Source organism: Ochotona princeps, chromosome 10 (genome assembly GCF_030435755.1).
Source record: "Ochotona princeps isolate mOchPri1 chromosome 10, mOchPri1.hap1, whole genome shotgun sequence".
In the NCBI taxonomy this organism is placed as follows: Eukaryota; Metazoa; Chordata; class Mammalia; order Lagomorpha; family Ochotonidae; genus Ochotona; species Ochotona princeps.
In genome coordinates, this window is record NC_080841.1 from 14,892,202 (window position 1) to 14,909,953 (window position 17,752).

Genomic DNA, 17,752 nt, shown 5'->3' on the forward strand with positions numbered 1-17,752 from the left:
ATAGCCAGAGCTGAGCCAGGCCCTAGCCAGGAGCTTCACCCAGGTCTCCCATATAGGGGTGGCAGGGGCCCAGACACTTGAACCATCTTCCACTACCTTTCCCGGGCCGTTAACAAGAGCTGGATCTGAAGTGGAGCAGCCAGGACACAGACCAATGCCAACCTGAGGTGCTGTCCCTGCAAGTGGCAATTTAACCCAGTATGCCACACACTGGTCCCCAAATCCTTTTCTTAAAAGGCTTAGCCTTCCAATTAATCAATTTTTATTTTCCTCTGTTTTTTTTTTTACCCTGCGACCTATTACATTGCAATATCAGTGTGGCTGGGAATACCAAGAGGTTATTAGCATAAAATAAAACATGCTTTAAAAAAAACTAAAACTTACTTAATTATGAATTAACTCACAGAAGCTCATGGAAAGAGCAGAATCTTTATTTGAAAGGCAGATAAACAGAGATGGGAGAGAACCAGGAAGAGGGAGAAGGAGATTTCCAATCCACTGCTTCAGTATCCAAAGCCGCCCAGCAATTAGCACTGGGCAAGGCTGAAGCCAGGAACTCCGTCTGGGTCTCTCATGCTGTGGCAAGGACCCAAGCCTTCGACCCATCATACTCTGCAGAGCGAGGACTCGAACCACGCCTTCCAACATACAATGCAGAGGTCCCCAGGCGCAGTGTAACCACTCTTGCAAGGTGCGAGTGAGATCACACCAGACATGTTTAAGGTTTAATAAGGAGTCTTTATGAATCAAACTTGATGACAACAGAGCACAATAGCAAATCACAAGTCCATACGGCAATCCAACCAAGTATAATACAACCAATCATAATCCCAAAAGGAACAAATGGTCATTAACCTTAAGTCCATCCTATGTCCCAGCTTCCCCAACAATATAAGTTATCCTAAGATACATGCAATGAATAACCTGGACACACTTACAAAGCTGCAGACGTTCACCTTTCCCTGGCTTCTCTGCCCACATTCCATCACTGCTAGGCCTCACCTCTCCTGGAACTCCTGATAGCACACGAACTAGAAACAACATTATTATAACCATTGCCCCATCTAAGCTGTACACAGGGACCATGCTCAGGGGATTACCTGTCCTGGATCAGCCAAGAGTCGAGGTGCCAGAGTATTGGAAGCACCTGGCCAGAAAGAGAGCTAGCCCCTGCTTCACAGGCGTTTTAAAGGGGCTTGTGAGGGGAGTGGTTACACAACAATGCAATACGGTCCCCTCTCAGTTGATAGGTGAGTCACAGGTGGGCAGGAGCGAATACCTAAGTGTTGTGGGTTAAGGAGTTGATTAGTGTTCATTGGGATGACAGGAACAGGAACTGGGCTTGTAGCTAAAAACACGTAAACTAATTGGACTTTCAATATCCTGGCTCATTTAGGGTGTGGGGGGGTTGAAGATGGAATTATCATTCTATTGCTGTTAGGACCCACCTTCAGGACAGAGGGTAGAGAACACAGCTAAATTTCATTTGCCCACTGTCAATGGGTGCTGGCTATCACTGGCTGCACCTCATAACACCACTACACCAATGCCTGCTCCTGCCCTTGTCTCTGAGATTCCCGATGTCCACAACAGACAGGGTTCCTGCTTACTATGTCAGCTCAGTGATAAGACAGAGAACACAGTGTTGCCTGAGCCACACCTGCAATTCCTGGTCCTGTGTAGCCACCAGGAGATACCACTGTAAACAAGTCCCATGACTGCTGACCTCTGCCCCAGACACCTGCTGCCATTGCCAGTCATGGAGCCAAGTAAACACTGTTCGCTTCTTGAGCCACAAACTCACACCACAGATACCAGGAAATGCATAGAAGATTCACTGTCATTCGCCAGGGCCCACCAGCAAGGCTGTCTCTCGAAGTGGAAGAATTCAGCAGCCTCCTGGTAGAAGATGAAAGTGATGTCAAGGCAATTGAGAGAAAGAGAGTTATTTAGTTTAAGTAAAGGGTTTTATCAATCAGGAGAGGGAGTCTGATGAACTGTTCCCTGGGACCACTTCCACATGGCAGAGTGACCGTGTGAGGGACATGGCTGCCCAGGGTGTGCAGCACTGGGCTTTTATACATCTTAGGTGTGGGGGTGGGGGAAGGCGGCAGTTCCTCAGTTTGCGCATGCTTGTGATGCGTCATCATGGCGGGTGTTGATCTTCTGCACCACACTCAGCATTTGAAACATTTCTGGCTGTGCGGGTCTGCTTGACCTCAGCAAAGATAGCACTCAGGCTAGTGAAGGTTTCTTCTGTTTGTGGACGGAGGCGAGCAGGAAGAAGAGACAGCAGCGGAACTCAGTCTGCTGCTCGGTGGGCCAAGGTTACCAGGTGTTCCTGGCCTGTGATAAGCTTTCCTGTCCTCTGATGCACTCAGCTCCTTTAGGAATTGCTTCTGCTCAGCCCAACAGACACTACTCAGCAGAGGTGGAAGCTTTTAAGCAGTGTTATCAATCCCTTGACTCAAATTTCCAAAATCTTGAAGGAATAGAATTGTAGTTTGTGGGTCCTTAAAGGCCTTAGCATATATGCTTTTATAAGTTTCCCCTGGATTGTAAAACTCTACTCCAGCTTCATTAAACCCAACCAGGGCTGGCCCACAGTAACGCTGCCAGATCAAGGCCCGCTTGTTCCTTTTGTGCACATCTGCTCCTCCAGGGTCACCTCCCTGCACCTGCACAAGCCCTCTCTCAGGATGTGCAACACACGTGGGAGGAGCTCTCCCCTTAAACCTTTGAGTGAGTTTTAGCCAGTGGTTACTTTGCCTCATCAGGATGTTCTTCTCGCAAACCCGAGTGCTCTTTCCTGAAATGGACAGTGGATATGGCTGGAAGAGAGGTTCCTGTCGAGAAAGGGTTCAGACGTGGAGGCAGAGAGGGGGTGGTCGGCAAGGTAATTAGGAAGGGTAATGAGGCAGGGTGTCTGTCAGAACAGATGGGCAGCTCTCAAACCAGCTTCCCCTACTCATTCCAGGCCCACAGCCCTAATCACAGCCCTTGGCTTTTCAAAGCCAGGTGGCTCCCAATCTCTGACCACCTGAAGTTAAGCAATGTTTTATAGGAGACTGTGGTTTATGGGTTTGAGTTCCTGCATGAAGTCCCAACAGGCCTAGAATGGAATCACTTGTGCAAGGTGCCACACAAACTAAACAGAAAAGGGACAGTTTAAAATGAAGCAAACAGGAGCCAGCATAGTAACATAGCCAACTGATCCTCTGCCTGCAGTGTCAGCACCTTAAATGGGCACTGCTTTTTGTCCCATCTGCTTCACTTTGGATCCATTTCTCTGGTCCAAGAAAACAGTGGAGCATGGCTCAAGTTCTTGGGTTCCTGAACTCACATGGGTGACCTAGAAGCTCTTGGTTCCAGCTTTGCACCAGCTTTGCACCAGCCCAGTTCTGGCCATAGCAGCCATTTGGGGAGTGGGCAGCAGACAGAAAAGCTCTCTTTCTGACCCTCTCCCTCTCTCTCCATAATTCTTTCAAGTTAAAAAAACATCTTGTTTTAAAAAAAGAAGAGAATGACATTCATAGCAATGAGTCATGAAGATCAGTCCCCTGAACTGGCATGGTAAGGAAGGTGATTTGGAGATGACCAGCCTGGGTGGGTGTTTGCCCCACAGTTAAGTCACTGCTTGGAACAAGTGCATCCCACATTGATGTGCCTGGCATGAGTCCTGGATCCCTGTGAAGAACTCTGGGCCTGAAGGCAGGTCAGACTGACGCCACCACGCAGCTCCTTGTCAGCATGTATGCCCCAGGCAAAACTCGGTGGAAGCGCCTTGCTGCCACCAGGGACCAAGGATGACAGGATCTAGGTTTTGATTGAAACAGACTAGAAACTGCTCTGTTAAGGCTGCTCCCTGGCATCTCAGGAACTCATGTATAGCCACTACCTTGGCTGCTTGTAGACAACATGGTGAAGACATGAAGGCCCCAGGACGGCGAGGTCTCAGTGGCCTGGTCTGTCTCCTTCAACTAGCCCCTCTGATTTTACTGGTCAGAGCTGCTCCTTTTCTTACCTCAATAAAACATCACCTCTACTCTCACTGTTATGTTTTCTCTTGCCTGGTCCTGTCAATCATCACTGATACCGGGACTCAAACCTGGACTTATCTCATCACTTTTCCTGCCACACCTGCTCTCCTGGAGATTGCAGCTTCCCATCAGCATGTATCCTGTGCCGTGGCACAGATGATGGTTCAGTTAGGTACATCTCCGGTTGCCACTTACATGGAAAATTCAGATTGGGTTCTGGGCTCTGCTTTGCAAACAAAATAAACATAAATTAAAAAATGTTCTTCAGGGTCCAGCACAATAACCTAGTAGCTATATCCTCTCCTTACATGCGCCAGGATCCCACATGGGTGCTGGTTCATATCCCAACTGCTCCATTTCCCACCCAGCTCCCTGCTTATGGCCTGGGAAAGCAGTCAAGGATGGCCCAAAGCCTTGGGATCCTGAACCCACATGGGAGACCCGGAGGAAGCTCCTGGCTTCTGGCTTCAGATTGGCTCCACTCTGCCTGTTGTGGCCACTTGAGTGAACTAGCGGAAGGAAGATCTTTCTCTCCATCTCTCCTCTCTGTATATCTGTTTTCCAATATGAAATTAAAAATTTTCAAATGTGTATTACTGAAAAATGACCAATCTCTTTTTTTCCCTTGTTTCAGCCTCCTTCAGTCATATATATATAGGATCATGGAGGGGAGGGAAAATAGGAAGAATGGAAGATGAAATAGCTGAGCTTATGGAACTGTATTATGAAAAATACAAACAAGCAACTAAATAAATAAAACTGAAATAACCAAATAACAGAGTCCTTGTCTTTGTTACTCAGATGAGTCAATATCTTCCTCATATTTGGCTTTTGGGGACCTGGATAAGAGGCAACTGAGTTTGGGTAAAATTATTTTGGGTTATTTATGTGGGATCTAAAGAAGTTATGCTAATGCTAAACATGCCTCTATTACAACCTCTGTGACCTAAAGTTGTAGGGCCAGAGGCTGTAGCCTGCTGTAAGCCTGCTCCAGGGCATCTGACACCAGAAGCCAGGTGGAGGAGAGGCCAGGGTTGATGTGTATCAGGGCCAGAAGCCAGTCTGCAAGTGGAGGAGCTGTACTGCCTGACATGTGGTGCCACCATGTCATATCCCGGTAAGCACGCAAAGCTCCAGGACGGACCCCAGCAGTCTCTGTGAGCATGTCTGTGTGTGGCCCCCAGACCCTGCATGTGGTCTGTAGGCAGGTGTGTGTCACCTACAAGGCTGGCTCACGAGAAGCACCGTGGCACACAGCTTCTATCTAGGGGTCTCTCCCCTTCTCTCGTCTGGGAAGCCCACTGCCGGTATCCTGAGTGGGCCTAAGAAGAGACCCATGCACTGAGGAACGGGTCTCCTGCTCTCAGCTATGTCAGCTGCCTGGGAACAGACCCTCTTAGCCCTGTCAAGCTTTCCTCGGGCACAGACAGGGTCTACACATGCTGCACACTCCCGAAAGACTGAGCCGGAATTGTCCAGCAAACCTGCTCCCTGATTCACGGTCCCTGACTCACAAGGTAAGCTGATGGGTGTTGGTTGTTCTCTGCAACTACATGCGAGGGCTGATTTGTTCTATAGCAAGAGATAACTGACACACTTCCTGACAAGGATAGTTCCCTCACAATTTAACAAAGCCTGCGGCTCTTCTATGTAGGAAACTTGGTAGCAGTTTCTCCAAATTTGCAACAATCTCATAATTTGCATGTCAGTATCAATACACTGTCATGTTGAAAAAAGCTCTTCTAAAATATCATTGATACACTTCTTCAAGGGGTTAGAGGAAAGACTCGAGTGTCTTTCACTCTCTTTATAACCCCAAACACAAAACTGTTACCATATGAGAACCAGAACATAGATTCACGTGTATAGAAAAAAAGTATCATATACGGCTGTAGCAATATGTCAGTTTATTAAGTTGCAGTGTGTATCATTTGTTTTAATTCTTTTAAAAAAATGTCTATTTTTATTGAAAAGATAAATTTACAGAGAAAAGTAAACAGAAAGAAAGATCTTCCATCTGTTGGTTCACTCCCCAAATGGCTGCAACAGTCAGATCTAAGCTGATCCGGAAGCCAGGGGCCAAGAACTTCTTTCAGGTCTCCCACAAGGGTGCAAGGTCCGAAGGCTCGGGGCCATCCTCAGCTGCTTTCCCAGGCCACAAGCAGGGAGGGAGTTGGATGAGAAGGTGAGCAGCTGGGACACAAAGTAGTGCCCATATGGGATCCCACTGCTTGAAGAAATAGGCACTTGAAGAGGAGGCTTAGACAACTGAGCTGAAGTGCCAGCCCCTGGTTTCCTTTATTAATTTAATATTATTCTTTAAATTAGATTTTGCCTCAATAATTTTTGCCACCAAAGGAAAAATACATTGCACATTTGAAAAGTCTCAACCGACTGCTAATTGATGAGGTCTAGAGAAGCACAGGGAGCCAGCATTGTGGCACAGTGGGAGAAGCTGCCACCTATGACTCCAGCATCCCATAGGAGAATCCAGTGCTCCACTTCCGATCCAGCTCCCTGCTTCTCACCTGGGGAGGAGCAGAGTTTGGCTCAAATCCTTGGGCCACTGTACCTACATGGGACTTGGAGGAGGCTCCTGGCTCCTAGCTTTGGATTGGTTCAGCTTTGGCCATTGAGGCTATTTGGAGAATGAACTACTAGGTGGAAGATCTTTCTGTCTCTCCTCTCTGTAAAATCTGCCTTTCGAGTACAAAACAAAATTAGCAAATCTTTTTTAAAAAAGATTTATTTATTTTTATTGGAAAGTCAGATTAGCGAGAAGAAGAAACAGAAAGATGTTCTATGCACTCCTTCACTCCCCAAGTAGCCACAAAGGCCAGAGCTGAGAACATGCAAAGCCAGGAGCCAGGAGTTTCTTCTGGGTCTCCCACGCAAGTGCAGGTCCAAAAGCTTTGGGCCAGTCTTCACTGCTCTCCTAGGCCACAAGCAGGGAGCTGGATGGGAAGTGGAGCAGCTGGGATATAAACTGGTGCCCAAATGGGATCCCAGCACATGCAAGGCAAGGATTTCAGCCATTAGTTTATTGCCCTTCCCCCAGACACACTGAAAAAGATTCTTTGAAAGCAAAATACTGCAGTTCTTTTTTTTTTAACATTTTATTATTATTATTATTATTATCATTTTCTAAAGGCCAGTCTAACCTGCTCCACCCTGTCTCTGTATGTCCTTAAACTCAGGGCGCAAAGCTTATCAAGGTGAAATACTCCTGAAAACCGATCCAAACTGGTTCAGTCCCTACCCACTCCTCTACTTGCTTCAAATCCACCCCTAGGAACACTCTCAAGACCCCAAACATAAAAAAGGCCAACCTGTTGAAGACTTCTGCTATGGATTCTACACCCAGGCAGATGATCACCTCTTCGAATTTATTGCTATTAAATTCAATTTGTCTATGAATTCCTTTTCTCTCTCTCTGTTCTGTCTCTGTTTCGTAACAGATAAGATTACTTGCATTAACAAGGGCCCAGTGCAACAAATGGTGAAAAGAACCTTTCAGGATGTGGAATGGGAGACAAAAAAAAAAAAGGATGTGGTGAACCCCTAGGCTCTGTTGCCCACTACAGTTACTCAGGGTAAACTCTAAAGTGAAAAACAAAACAAAACCAAAAAACCTGTTAACCCAATGCATAATGTGAGTCTGTTCTTTTTTCCTTTTAAAATTAATTTATTTTTATCTAAAAGTCAAATTTTTCAGAGAGAGAAGGAGAGTCAGAGAAAGAAAAATCTTTCATCTACAGGTTCACTCCCTAAATGAGCCTATTCTTAGTTTTATAATCCTATATGCTGCCCCTTCTTGTATGGTTTTAGGCAGCTAGTTCAGGGTGACAAGCTTAGAAGCCACACCTTCCCCACCCACATCATTGTCTCTGCCCACCTGTGATGCTCACCTATCATCACCTGTCATCACCTGGAACCTGAGAAGGGCGGCACTGACTGCATAACCACGCCCCTGACAAGCCCCTATAAAGGCTGCTGGCTTTCTTGGTTGCAGGTTTCAGTGGCTCTTGCACTCTGGCTCTTGGCCTCCCCAGCACCTGCTTGCTCTCTGGCTTCCTGCGGACAGACTCCGAAGACAGGTATCCCCTGAACATGGCCCCTGTGTGTCTGTATTTCTCACCCTCTGTTCACTGCTCGGGCGGGACAATGAAGACAGCAATGCTAAGATGCTCTGCATTTCTAATTTGTATACTTTCAAGAGTTCCAGGAGAGGTGAGGCCTAGCAGTAACGGAATATAGACAGAGAAGCCAGGAAAAAATGAGTGAGCAGAGCTTTGTAAGTGTGCCCAGTGTCACCAGAAAGCCCGACGGGTTCTTTCCTCAGCTTAGTATAGAAATAAAAAACTGGAAATCTGTTGCAAACAGAGAAGTTTATTTGCGAAGGGACCATGTGAGCAGGGAAGGGAGAGGGAAGGGAGCTCCTCCGGAGAGAAAGCCGGGAGGTGGGGTGCCTTTGGAAAGGGGAGGGAGAGACACCAAAGGTGTGAGGAAGGTCTTGGGTTTTTCAGCATTCCCTGACCCCTCTTTGTTGGGCGGGGAACCTACAGGTAAGATGTTCCCCATTGGTGGTCTCTTCACCAGTTAGGAAATGGGTGGACAATACTTGTGCCGCCCACCTGAAGGTGTAGACAAGACCTCAGCAGGCCTGGATGCTCTCTCCCAGGTTGTTTGCTGCAAGTCTCTTAGGATAATTTATATAGCTGGGGAAGGCAGAACATAGGTCTTCCATTTAACAGATGGACTTCATGGTAATGACCATTTGATCCTCTCTGGGTTTCTATTCAGACTGGATTGCCACGGTGACTTCACTTGCTAATTTCTAGTGGGCACTGCCTGTACCAAGCTTGGCTAATAAAGTCTCCTTAATACATCCTAGACATGGTCTCTCTTGCTCCGGGCAACAATCTCTCATCAATGGCCTATGGTAGTTTAACTGCAGGTTCCCTCCCCCCCCCAGCCCCAGGTCTGTAAAAGAAGAGTGTTACCTTACAAAAAGTCAATGACACTTCAGATTTAACGAAATAGAACTACAAACAGCACCTCCTTCAGGCCAGGACTGCAACTTGGAAAGCCCTAGGCTGGCAACTCCCCCGCCTCACCCCACCCAGGAGTCAGAAGCCTCTTTCAGGTCTCTCATGTGGGTGCAGGGTCCCAAGGCTTTGGGCCGTCCTCGACTGCTTTCCCAGGCCACAAGCAAGGAGCTTGATTGGAAGTGGAGCTGCCGGGATTAGAACCGGCATCCACAGCCTGACACGGTAGCCTAGTGACTGAAGTCCTTGCCTTGAAAGTGCTAGAATCCCATATGGGCGTCGGTTCTAATCCCAGCAGCCCCGCTTCCCATCCAGGTCCTTGCTCGGGGCCTGGGAAAGCAGTCAAGGACAACCCAAATCCTTGGAACCCTGCACCCCGTGGGAGACCAGGAAGAGGCTCCTGGCTTCTGGCTTTGGATTGACTCATCTCCGCCTTCGTGGCTACTTGGGGAGAGAACCATCAGATGGAAGATCTTTCTCTCTGTCTCTCTTCCTCTCTGCTTATCGGACTTTCCAATAAAAATAAATAAATCTTAAAGAAAAAAAAAAGATACTTAGAAAGGATCTGTCCCTAAGGGAGGATTGGAATTTACTATAGGCTCTCTGCTCTATGTATTTGTGAATTATTTAAATATTCTTCAAATCACACACACACACACACACACACACACATATATTAAGATTTGTTTTTGGAAAGGAAGGATTTACAAAGTCCTTTTTGAATTGGAAAGGAAGATTTACAAAGATGAGGAGAGAAAGACAAACAGATCTTCCATATGCTCGTTCGCTCCCCAAGTCACTGCAACGGCCAGAGCTGAGCTGAAGCCTGGAGTCAGGAGGCTCTTCTGGGTCTCCCACATGGGTGCAGGGTCCCAAGGCTTTGGGCCACAAGCAGGAAGCTAGATGAGAAGTGTAGCAACTGGGAAACAAGGCAGCACCCATATCAGATCCTGGCCATGCAAAGAGAGGATTTAGCCACTAGGCTATGGCACTGCCCCATGCGTGTTTTATAATTAGGAAAATAGGTAGTGAAATTGTCCAAGATGGAGAAACCCGAGGTATGAATACTGAGAGGCCACCGCCGCCGTTTTTTCCACACCTCCCAATCCTAATGACCTTTCTAATGAGCAGGAGTTACTCTGCCAGCAGTCACACATTGTATTTTTTAGCTTGGTCCTGCTCAAGTTCACAAATCCTTCCACACCGCACAGAGACAGTACAGTTTATTTCTAAATTATATACGGTTTGGACGATGGACGATATACTCAAATACAGTTCTAGAAGCTGCGTCGCTCACCGCTTTATCTGATTTACGAACAAAAACAAAAGCAGGGCGAGGCCCAAAACAAACTCCAAAACCGCACAACTCCCTCAGAGCGCCCCTCACGTGACCCCGTGACCCAGGAAGCCATCTTAGGCCTCGGGCCTCAGAGGAACTACAACTCCCAGGAACGCCGCGCGCGCCGTCGCGCTGGCACTTGCCCTGGCCCGGCCTTAGATTCGAGCCTGTAGCCGGGCGCCATCTTTGACGCTGGCAATCTTGGGATTTGTGCTGGTTTTGCTGCTGGAAGGACGGCGGGCGGCAGCGCTTAAAAAAGAAGAAAGACGTGGCAGCAAACAGGAGTCGGGGATAGTGTCACCGGTTCGGTAAAGTTTCTGTTCTCTGGTAACTAGACCCGTTTTTTTTTTTATTCCCGGGCGGCTTGGGGCCGGGGAGGTGGGGGAGAGGGCGAGGGGAGTGGCCGCGGCCTCCCCTCGCCCCTGGGTTGCGGCCTAGCCGGGCTAGTCCGAGCGGGGTCCCCGAGCCCCGCCGCGACGACCGCTCCCCCACCCCCCGGCCGCGGCGGGCCGGGAGCCCAGGGCTCCTGCTCCCTTCTCCGTGCACCCCGCCCCCACCTCGCTTCCCCTCGGCGCCTGCTCCCCTCCCCCACATCCGCTGTCGGCGCACCCGGGACCCCGGCAGGAGCGAGCGGCTCTTCTGCGCGGCGCCCCGTGTCTGGGTTAGCCGCCCCCAGGCTGCCTACGCTCTCCTTTCTCTCCAGGGTCCCCGATGTTTTGGAGGTTTTTCTCCATCTCCACCCATAGAAAACCACAGAGTTTATCCCGGTCTCCTCCGCCCATTCCCCACTCGCACCCCGGCCCGAGCTGCAGGCACACTTCCGTTCTCCTTGTGGGATCGGTGAAACCCTAAGGAAGTACGTCCCCTGAACCCCCACACTCGGTGCGCGTTCCCATGGGGAAGGCCTTTATTATGCTTGACATCTTCCGGGCCTTCGTGGAGCTTGAGGAGGAGGCCGTGGAAGTTGGGGTAACGGTGCTTTTTTAGGGTATGTGTTCGCCGGGAAGGGGGGAGATCCTCGCCAAAGAAATGGAAGAGGTCTCCAGCGCCCCTTTGAGGGGTGAGTCACCCATTCCCGGCTGTCATGCTGCTCCCATCTAAAGACACCCGAAAGCTAGACCTGGGAATTCTGGAGACCAACAGCGAATCGGAAACTCAGCTCTGGTGTCTTATCACAGCTTTTTCCCCATCTACCCGCGCCTTTTTTTTTTTTTTTTTTGTTCAAAATGGTGTCACTTTTAGTTATAGCCAAAGGGCTCAGTTTGCAGTTGTTGTAAATGACCAGTATGTGGAGTCTGAGTTTAACTTTCTGTAATTGCCTTCTTGGGTTCATTGGCAAATCGCAGTCCTCTGATGAATGCTGAATGATGCACTATGTTTTTTTCTGAAATGCCATTTCCTGAAACTAATTCCAGAATTAAGGGGAAATCGATGCTGCTATCGTGAGGCATTGTAAAAGTACTTATTTTGAAAACAGGCATTTGAAACAGTACTTGATAAAGAGAAGGAACATGAACTTGGATTTGGGAGAGCTGGCTTGACCAACTCTGTGACTGTGGAGAAGTGGACTCCAGGTGTTTTTTTTTTTTTTTTTTCTTGAATTCGGAACACAGGAAGTTGGAAGGGATCTCAGAGCGCTTTAAGAAAGAGTTTGGGAATGTTCTCTGTTGCTGTCATTTTCCTCCAAAAATAACCTGGCATGGAAGTCACTGGCCCACAGGGAACTTGACTCCCTGTGGAAACTGGAGATGAGGTACTGCACAGCTGTGTGTCAGCTTGAGTAGTGGACCCACCGGCCAGTCCTGGAATGTGATTTGGAGACTCAGAGAATGGGCTTGTGTGTCAGTTTCCTCACTTTCCCGGGGTAGAAAAAGCAGGACTTCTAGTGGTGCTGGAATTCTGGGATGTGTTTTGATCCATTCTAATGCAGATGAAGACACCTTGGTAAAGGGAAAAAATGGTGGCAGAGGCAGTGGATAGAGAGGCAAAACTGCCTGGTAAAAAGAAGAGAAAGAAGGGTTTGCGCGTTAAGGGGAAAAGGCGCCGAAAGAAGCTGATCTTAGCCAAGAAGTTCAGTAAGGACTTGGGGTCTGGGAGGCCCGAGGCAGACAGCCCTGCCTTGCTGGCCTCCAGTGCCCCTGGGCAGGAGGAAGAAGGCCTTTTTGAGAATGGCATAGAGAAGCAGATTTACCTCCCGAGTACCAGAGCCAAGACTTCCATCGTGTGGCACTTCTTCCATGTGGACCCCCAGTATACCTGGCGGGCTATTTGCAACCTTTGTGAGAAAAGTGTCAGCAGGGGTAAGCCAGGCAGCCATCTCGGCACCTCCACTCTCCAGAGGCATCTACAGGCGCGGCATTCACCTCACTGGACCAGGGCCAACAAGTTTGGGGTCACTAGTGGGGAGGAGGACTTCAGCTTGGATGTGTCTCTGTCTCCCTCTTCTCCTGGAAGCAATGCAAGCTTTGACTATATTTCCACTGACCCATTAGATGATAGTAGAATGGGTGAGAAACGTGGTAAATCGGCTTCTGATGCCCTGAGGGCGGAGAGAGGGAGATTTCTGATCAAAAGTAATCTTGTCAAGCATGCCTTAATTCCCGGAACGAGGGCCAAGACATCAGCAGTGTGGAATTTTTTTTACACGGATCCCCAGCACATTTCAAGAGCTGTGTGTAACATATGCAAAAGGAGTGTGAGCCGGGGCAGGCCAGGCTCCCACTTAGGAACGTCAACCCTTCAGAGACACCTGCAGGCCACGCATCCCATCCATTGGGCTGTTGCCAACAAAGACAGTGGCGCTGCTGGAAACGGTTCGGATGAGGCCGAGACCGAGAGCAGTGACATCCTGAGTGATACCGCCCACGGGGAGAAGTCCACCGGCAGCCAGGACCTAACAGCCGAAGACCTCAGCGACTCTGACGTCGATGAGCCTCCAGTGCTGGAGGCTGAGAACAGACCCGAGAGTCCTGTTGCTGTTGTGGAATCAGCCCCAGAGATGCAGATGCAGCAGAAGCAGACAACAGGTGCTGCCAACCCAGGCCCCCGGCAGATCAGCCAGGCGGTCATCCAGATGATCGTGGAGGATCTGCACCCTTACAGCTACTTCTGCACTCCCGCCTTTCAGAGGTTCTTGCAGCTTGTGGCCCCCGACTACAGGTTGCCATCAGAGACTTACTTTTTCACCAAGGCTGTACCTCAGTTATATGATTCCGTCAGAGAAAAAATTTTCTTGACCCTAGAGAATGTCCAAAGCCAGAAGATCCACTTGACTGTTGACCTGTGGACCCAAGACCCATCCACTGACTATTTCATTGTGACTGTGCACTGGGTCTCTTTGGAAACTGCCTCCTCTCCCAATGATGGCAGGATCCCCAATTTTAGAAAGTGGGCAGTGCTTTGTGTTACAGGTTTAGCCAAAGACTGTTTGATAACCAACATTTTACAAGAATTGAATGACCAGATCGGTCTGTGGCTTTCTCCTAATTTCCTTGCCCCTGGCTTCATTGTTTCTGACAATTCCTCAAGTGTGGTGCATGCAATCAAAGATGGTGGGTTTACCCACGTGCCATGCTTCCTACATTGTTTGAATATAGTCATTCAGGACTTTTTCTGTGAGCACAAAAGCATTGAGAATATGTTAGTGGCTGCTAGGAAAACATGTCATCATTTTAGCCATTCCATCAAGGCCCGTCAGATACTGCAAGAGTTCCAAAATGATCACCAACTTCCATGGAAGAATTTGAAGCAGGATGAAGCTGGCCATTGGATTTCTACCTTTTACATGCTGAAGTGGCTGTTGGAGCATTGCTACTCCGTTCACCATAGTCTTGGTAGAGCCAGTGGAGTTGTACTGACGTCCCTTCAGTGGACGCTAATGACTTATGTTTATGATATTCTTAAGCCATTTGAAGAAGCCACTCAGAAAGTGAGTGTGAAGGTGACAGGATTGAATCGGGTGCTGCCCTTAATCCACCATCTGCTTCTTTCCTTGCGGAAACTCAGAGGAGATTTTCAAGTCAGAGGTATCAGTCAGGCTCTCAGTCTGGTGGACAGTCTGTCTCTGAAACTTGAAACTGACACCCTGCTAAGTGCCATGCTCAAGTCCAAGCCCTATATCTTGGCTACTTTGTTAGATCCTTGCTTTAAAAACAGCTTGGAAGACTTTTTCCCTCAAGGTGCTGATTTAGAAACTTACAAACAAATCCTTGCAGAAGAGGTTTGTAATTACATGGCATCTTCACCAGAGGTCTGCCAGGTTGCAGCTTCAGAAGGGTCTGGTCTGTTAGTTACAGCAGGAGGCCAGTCCTTTGCCTCCTCTGTAAAAGAAGGTGCTTCCAGTTCTCTTCCCATTGGTAGCTCAGCTACAGACAATGTTGCCATTGGAAACAAAAGTTTCATGTTGCCTTCCGCCATAGCCATAGTGGAGGAGTACTTCAAAGAGAAGTATTCTGAGCTCTCTGTTGGGGATGACCCTTTGATTTATTGGCAGGGGAAGGTGAGCGTCTGGCCAGCTTTGAGCCAAGTTGCCATTCAGTATCTAAGTTGTCCCATGTGTAGTTGGCAGTCTGAATGTATCTTTACTACAAATAGCCACTTTCATCCAAAGCAGATCATGAGCCTGGACTTTGACAATATAGAACAGCTGATGTTTCTGAAAATGAACTTGAAAAATGTTAACTATGATTATTCTACGTTGGTTCTGAGTTGGGATTCTCAGAATGAAGCTGTTCAAAGCAGTGAAAAAGAAATATTGCCTTAATTTTTTCCCTTTCTCCATTTAAAATGGCAGCTCCTTGATGTTACCATATCCATACTGTTCTATATAGACATGCTAATAACTTTATAAAACAAATGCGAGGAAGCCCGAGAGAATTCCTCAGAGGCAAGATGATGCCGACAAAATAAACATTAGTTTTAAAAACTTGACAGTTGTGATCTCTTGTAGTTGGCACTTGAAATTTTTACATTAATTGGGAGAGAAAATATATATTTTTTTAATTAAAAAAAAATATAGTGCAGCATTGAAAAGTCTTAGGCTGTTTATGGCTGGTGGATTGAACTAGTAATTGGTTTTAAGTAAGAATTTCCCCAATATGGGAAGTTTGATTGTTCAGAAACCAAGGAAATGAGGAAAAAAGCCTACTAAGATAAAATTATCTCCTCTCTCCCCCCACCCATAATTTTCTTTCTTTAAAAACCTTGATCCTTGTAACTTGGCAAAAGTAAAATCTACAAGATTATTTTATAATTGGGTATTTATAATTGCCTCCTCATACTGGTCAGTTTCATGCTTTCAGATTACTGAATGTGATAGTATTACCCTTTATGTTTAGGATTGGATCTGTGGAAAAGGAAAATAGAAACCAGTTAGGAAAAAATTATTTTTTGTATTTGAATTGCCTTTTTTTTTTAAGCCTTTACCACTATAGTATGAAGACAGTAAAATCTTTTATAGGTATTTTACATATGTTATGGGTAAATAAAATAACAGTTTGTACAACTTAATGGCATTTTGAAGGAAAGCCCTGTAGCCTGCTGTGACCAACCCAGTAAACATTTCCCAAAGAATGTCTAATTGTAGATGATCGTTTACAAACCTACTGAGTAATGCGTAGTGAAATAGTTCTGACCTGATAGCCAGCAGGCAGGACTCCTGTGAGAGGCACAGAAGGAATAGGAGCTCGTCTCAGGGATCTTGAAGCTTCCTTTCCACTCTTGAACTGTTTGTCAGTGATTGAGTGGGAGGCTGGAAAATAGTGACTTTTTAGTGAAGTCTATTCTAAGTTTCAGACTGAATAACTAATGTGAGATCCCAATTTTTCCTTTTTTTCATTTTAGATTTGGGAATATTCCCTGCCCAAAAAATTCCTGGAAAATTGACTAGTATTAAGTGTGAGTAAAAGGTGTCCACTTTTTTTAAGTTTTGGTTTTAGTTTTGTCTTGGATAGTATTTGGCAAGATTTAGCTTAGAGATGATGTAGTATTTATTTTGTAAGAGTCAAAATTGCTTTGTTTCTGGGCTGTTTTCAAAAACTTAGAACTCATGTATCAAAAAACTTTTTTTTGTTTTTTGTTTTTTTAGTTTTGTCTTTTAAAATTTCTTAAATGGTAACTGTACCATTGTGAAACAAAATTTCAGTTCCCAAAAGTTTACCCTTTTACTAACTGAAATAATTACCAAGTGTTCAGCTGTAGCCGTCACTAGAAAAGGATTTGGAACTAGACCGCATACGCAGGCCTTGGCAGGGCCGACCCACGGTGTCACACCCGTGACACGCTGGTGTTGATACAGAAGAGGAGAAGCTGCCCTCCCCAACCCTCCCCAGCTGCCCCCTGCGTGTGGACAGTGCCCCTTGAGAATGGCTGTGACGCTGCTCTGTCTCCTGCAGCTTGCTGCACCGCTCTGCAGTTACTCTGTAACTGTACGGTTCTATCTGTTCTGGTTAAACACTCCCTGATTATGATGATGATGATGATACACGTATATCTATATTATACACCTCAGAATATGTAGAGGGATTTCCCTTTACCTTAATTTTGTGGGCTGTGCAAAATTCAGTATGACATTAGTTTCATGGTGCTTTGGTGTAAGCTCACTATTTTTATAATGAACCCAAATCCGAAGGCTTTTGTAGTGTATTTTAAAAGGGGAAACTTACCCAAATGTTTTGTTTCTACACCATTGTGTATATGTATGTGTGTGTATAAGCCAGTTAGTTTTTATGTCCATGTATATTTTATACATATAATACTTTATTTTTACATAGAATTATGCTTTTATTATACAGATAATAAAGATGGGGGAAGGTTTCTGTTTTTTTCTTAATAGGTGAAGAAATCTTGAAGACCAGAAATTGGATCTTATTGAATTTTGGTGTGCTTTCTTTTTTTTTCTTTTTTTTTTTTCTTTTTCTTTTTCCTTTTTAAATTACATTGTTCGGCTACAGAAGATGGATTTTTAAATATATATATATATTTAAATTTTAATCTCAAGTTCATCCTTAAATGAACTCTTTTTGTTGTTGTTTTTGTTTTTTTGAGGAGATAACTAACCCTAGCTGTCTCCAGTCTGACAAAGGCTATTTGAATGGACTTAATCTCCCACTAGTTGGGAGATGTTTTAAAAACACATCCTGTGTTTCATTTGTGGAGGAGAGGTTTCCTTGGCAATGTGAGGAGGAAAATTCTTTGCCTCATTGTTATTAATTCATGGATTGAGTGTTGGTTCGACCTACAGGAGTAATAAATTGGAACTCAGTGAAGACACAGACGTGCCTGTTGAGAGCAACCAGCTAATGTAAGTGGGATCCTTTATCATTAAA

The 17,752-nt window shown here is 46.4% G+C and overlaps 2 protein-coding genes across 2 annotated transcripts; both read left to right on the forward strand.

The window, feature by feature from the left end:
- The first annotated feature begins 10,761 nt into the window (after positions 1 to 10,761).
- ZBED6 (zinc finger BED-type containing 6) lies at positions 10,762 to 15,949 on the forward strand. The gene has a single exon (XM_004578739.3). It carries the CDS (start codon positions 12,385 to 12,387, stop codon positions 15,187 to 15,189), a length of 2,805 nt encoding a protein of 934 aa, XP_004578796.2. The 5' UTR covers positions 10,762 to 12,384; the 3' UTR covers positions 15,190 to 15,949.
- A 377-nt stretch (positions 15,950 to 16,326) lies between these two features.
- Positions 16,327 to 17,348, forward strand: LOC131481226 (uncharacterized). Its single transcript, XM_058669045.1, has one exon. The coding sequence runs from the start codon at positions 16,790 to 16,792 to the stop codon at positions 16,886 to 16,888; it is 99 nt and encodes a 32-aa protein (XP_058525028.1). The 5' UTR covers positions 16,327 to 16,789; the 3' UTR covers positions 16,889 to 17,348.
- Positions 17,349 to 17,752: the final 404 nt, after the last annotated feature.